General features: G+C 40.3%; 1 protein-coding gene across 1 annotated transcript; it reads left to right on the forward strand.

Annotated features, from left to right (window-relative positions):
- Positions 1–384: 384 nt before the first annotated feature.
- LOC129572111 (protein P54-like) lies at positions 385–2,152 on the forward strand (the record flags this gene model as incomplete). Its single annotated transcript, XM_055452028.1, has 6 exons — positions 385–544; positions 631–870; positions 1,002–1,217; positions 1,378–1,430; positions 1,489–1,961; positions 2,040–2,152. Coding segments are annotated over exons 1-6 (1,255 nt in total), but the record flags the coding sequence as incomplete, so codon positions are not given.
- Between the last annotated feature and the right edge of the window lie 638 nt (positions 2,153–2,790).

A 2,790-nucleotide genomic window follows, 5' to 3' on the forward strand; every position in this document is an offset into this window, starting at 1 on the left:
ACGGGCGGCTGCAACAACTTAGATTTTATACGTAAATTTGTCGTATATGATTTGTGACAGGAGTTGTCGCGCCATCTATACGAATATGACTATTCATTGTGAACTACTAGCGACTCGTAGCTGTCACATGCGTTCACAAGACATAACCTCACATTTTATTTGATCTCTTGACCGTTGACACGCATTCGCATCCGTTCGGACTCGCTCAAAACGTGTTTATAATTATATATCATACTCGTAAAAAGTATTCAGAAAATCGTGAAAAATTCATTTAATCTCAAGTGATTTATATTAGGAACCAAAGTTTTAATCATAAATAAAATCAAAAGTTATATTTATTTTCAATATTTCTTCAAACCGTCGGGTTTTTATCGGATTTATAAAATGAGAGAAAATTTAAACAAAAGTGCACCAGCTGCACTAAAAAATGGCGCTCCGAAGGATAAAATAAGAGCTAATTTAATCAAAGCCTTTCCGAAATTGGAAAAAGTGTTGACCTCAACAGCCCGTGAAGTGTGCGAAACCAAAGCCGCTTTACTAAATGGTAAGTGGTTTTTTTTACAGTTTTTACGCGATTGAATTTTTTTTTTAAATTTGGTCATCATTTTTTTTCGATTTTTTCAACAATAGTAACCCGTTCGAACGAAACCGGTGCAGCAGCAAGCAACACACCAAAGCAAACCGCTCCGAAAGGAGGAAAATTGTCGATCTCAACAAGCCGTGAAGTGTGCGAAACCAAAACCGCGGCACTCAAAATGCCTAAGCAAACCGCTCCGAAAGGAGGAAAATTGTCGATCTCAACAAGCCGTGAAGTGTGCGAAACCAAAGCCGCGGCACTCAAAATGCCTAAGCAAACTGGTTCGACCAACGGTAAGTAGATTTCAACTAATTTTCCTCCATATTTTTCAATGGTATCGATGGCTCATCGATATGTGTACTTCATGTCATTTGACAATTTTCTTCAACATTTTTTCTCGATTTTTTTCGGTGGCTCAATGAAGCCAAGCGTGCACGCGAACAACCTGATAACGATGCAACGAGCGCTGCCAAGCGCGCCAAGACTTCGGAAGATGTGCCAATGAAAATCCTTTCGAACGAAACCGGTGCAGCAGCAAGCAAAACGCCAAAGCAAACCGCTCCAAAAGGAGGAAAATCGTCGATCTCAGCTAGCCGTGAAGTGTGCGAAACCAAGCCTAAGCAAACTGGTTCAACCAACGGTAAGTAGATTTCGACTCTTTTTTCTCCAAATTTTTCGATGGTATCTATGGATCAACGATATGTACTCGTATGTACTTCACGTCATTTAACAATTTTTTTCAACATTTTCCATCGTTTTCTCCGTTTTTCTCTCTCGATTTTTTGGGTGGCTGAATGAAGCCGAACGTGCACGCGAACAATCTGATAACGATACAACGAGCACTGCCAACCACGTCAATACTTCAAAAAAAAGTGCCAAATCGTCTCACTGTGTGCCTGAATTGCGGACAGTATGGTCATGGTGCTCATGCTGATGTTTCGTATTGTATGTGCGACCATATGTGCGATAGCTCGTTGCAGATTAACAAGTTGGACGAGTGTATTGCACTGATCACAAAAGCACGCGAAAATAGAAAATCGGAGCAAATCATTTCGTCAACAATGCTTGAAAATTCGGTGGAAAATACTGTACTTCACGCCCCGTATTCGCCAATTCCGCAAAATTCTATGGCCGCACCACCACCACCACCACCACCACCACCACCACCGCCGCCGCAGACGTCAGCAAGCGGAATGGCCCTGTCTCCATTGATGCAGCAGGCTGTGCCACTTCTACGCTCGATCTTGAATTTGATGGATTCAAAAATGGGAACCACCAGTTCAATGGAACATTTGCCAACATCCACTCCGATAACGACGAAAAAACCAAATGATGGTCCGCTCATGCCAACTGACTTGTCAGAAGATTTGCAAAAAGCGATCAAGTATGATTAATTATTTACTTTATGTACAATTGTTTTAATTTCATAAATGTTCATATTTTACCCGATTTTTTTCAACAGGAAACATGCTGCAAAGATGAAGGCGCATTGGGACGAAGGTGAACGTGACCGGTTATTGCACCGTGAAGCTAGAGCCATGGAACAACGTAAGGCAATGGCCAAGCATGAACGAGGTGGGGAGGAAAAACGCAGAAACGCGCCGAAAGAACCAAAACGGCAATAACGACGGAACAAAATGATGGTGGCCGAAGTAACAAGCGACCGCAAGCGACAGAATGATGCTGACAAGCGAATTTCATCATAATTTTTTCATAGCAATCTTTTGGTACAAATTTTTATCAACTTTCATTATCTATTTCTATGTTTTCTTCAAACTTTTTTATTATACTGGATAAATACATGAATAAATGAAGCATCAAAAAGCAATATTCAAACTGTGTACATTTTGTTTTCTGAAATAAAAAATAATTGTCGATATGCATTTCACACAACTGTGAAACATTGGTTGGTGTACACCAACCGGTATTTTGCTTACGGAATTGCCGAAAAAACCGCGAAACTATTTTCTTAGAAACCAAACACATTGTACCAATCAACTTTATAAATAAACAATGAATGATTTTCTGAAATAAAAAATAATCGTTTATATGCACTTCACACAACTGTGAAACATTGGTTGGTGTACACCAACCAACCTCTCACAGTTGTGTGAAGCGCACATCGATGAGTCATCGATGGGTGTCGATGACTCATCGATGTGCAATTCACACAACTGTGAAACATTGGTTGGTGTACACCAACCAATGTTTCA

Source organism: Sitodiplosis mosellana, unplaced genomic scaffold (assembly GCF_009176505.1).
Source record: "Sitodiplosis mosellana isolate CC-2019 unplaced genomic scaffold, AAFC_SMos_1.0 Smas_scaffold_4164, whole genome shotgun sequence".
Classification (NCBI taxonomy): Eukaryota; Metazoa; Arthropoda; class Insecta; order Diptera; family Cecidomyiidae; genus Sitodiplosis; species Sitodiplosis mosellana.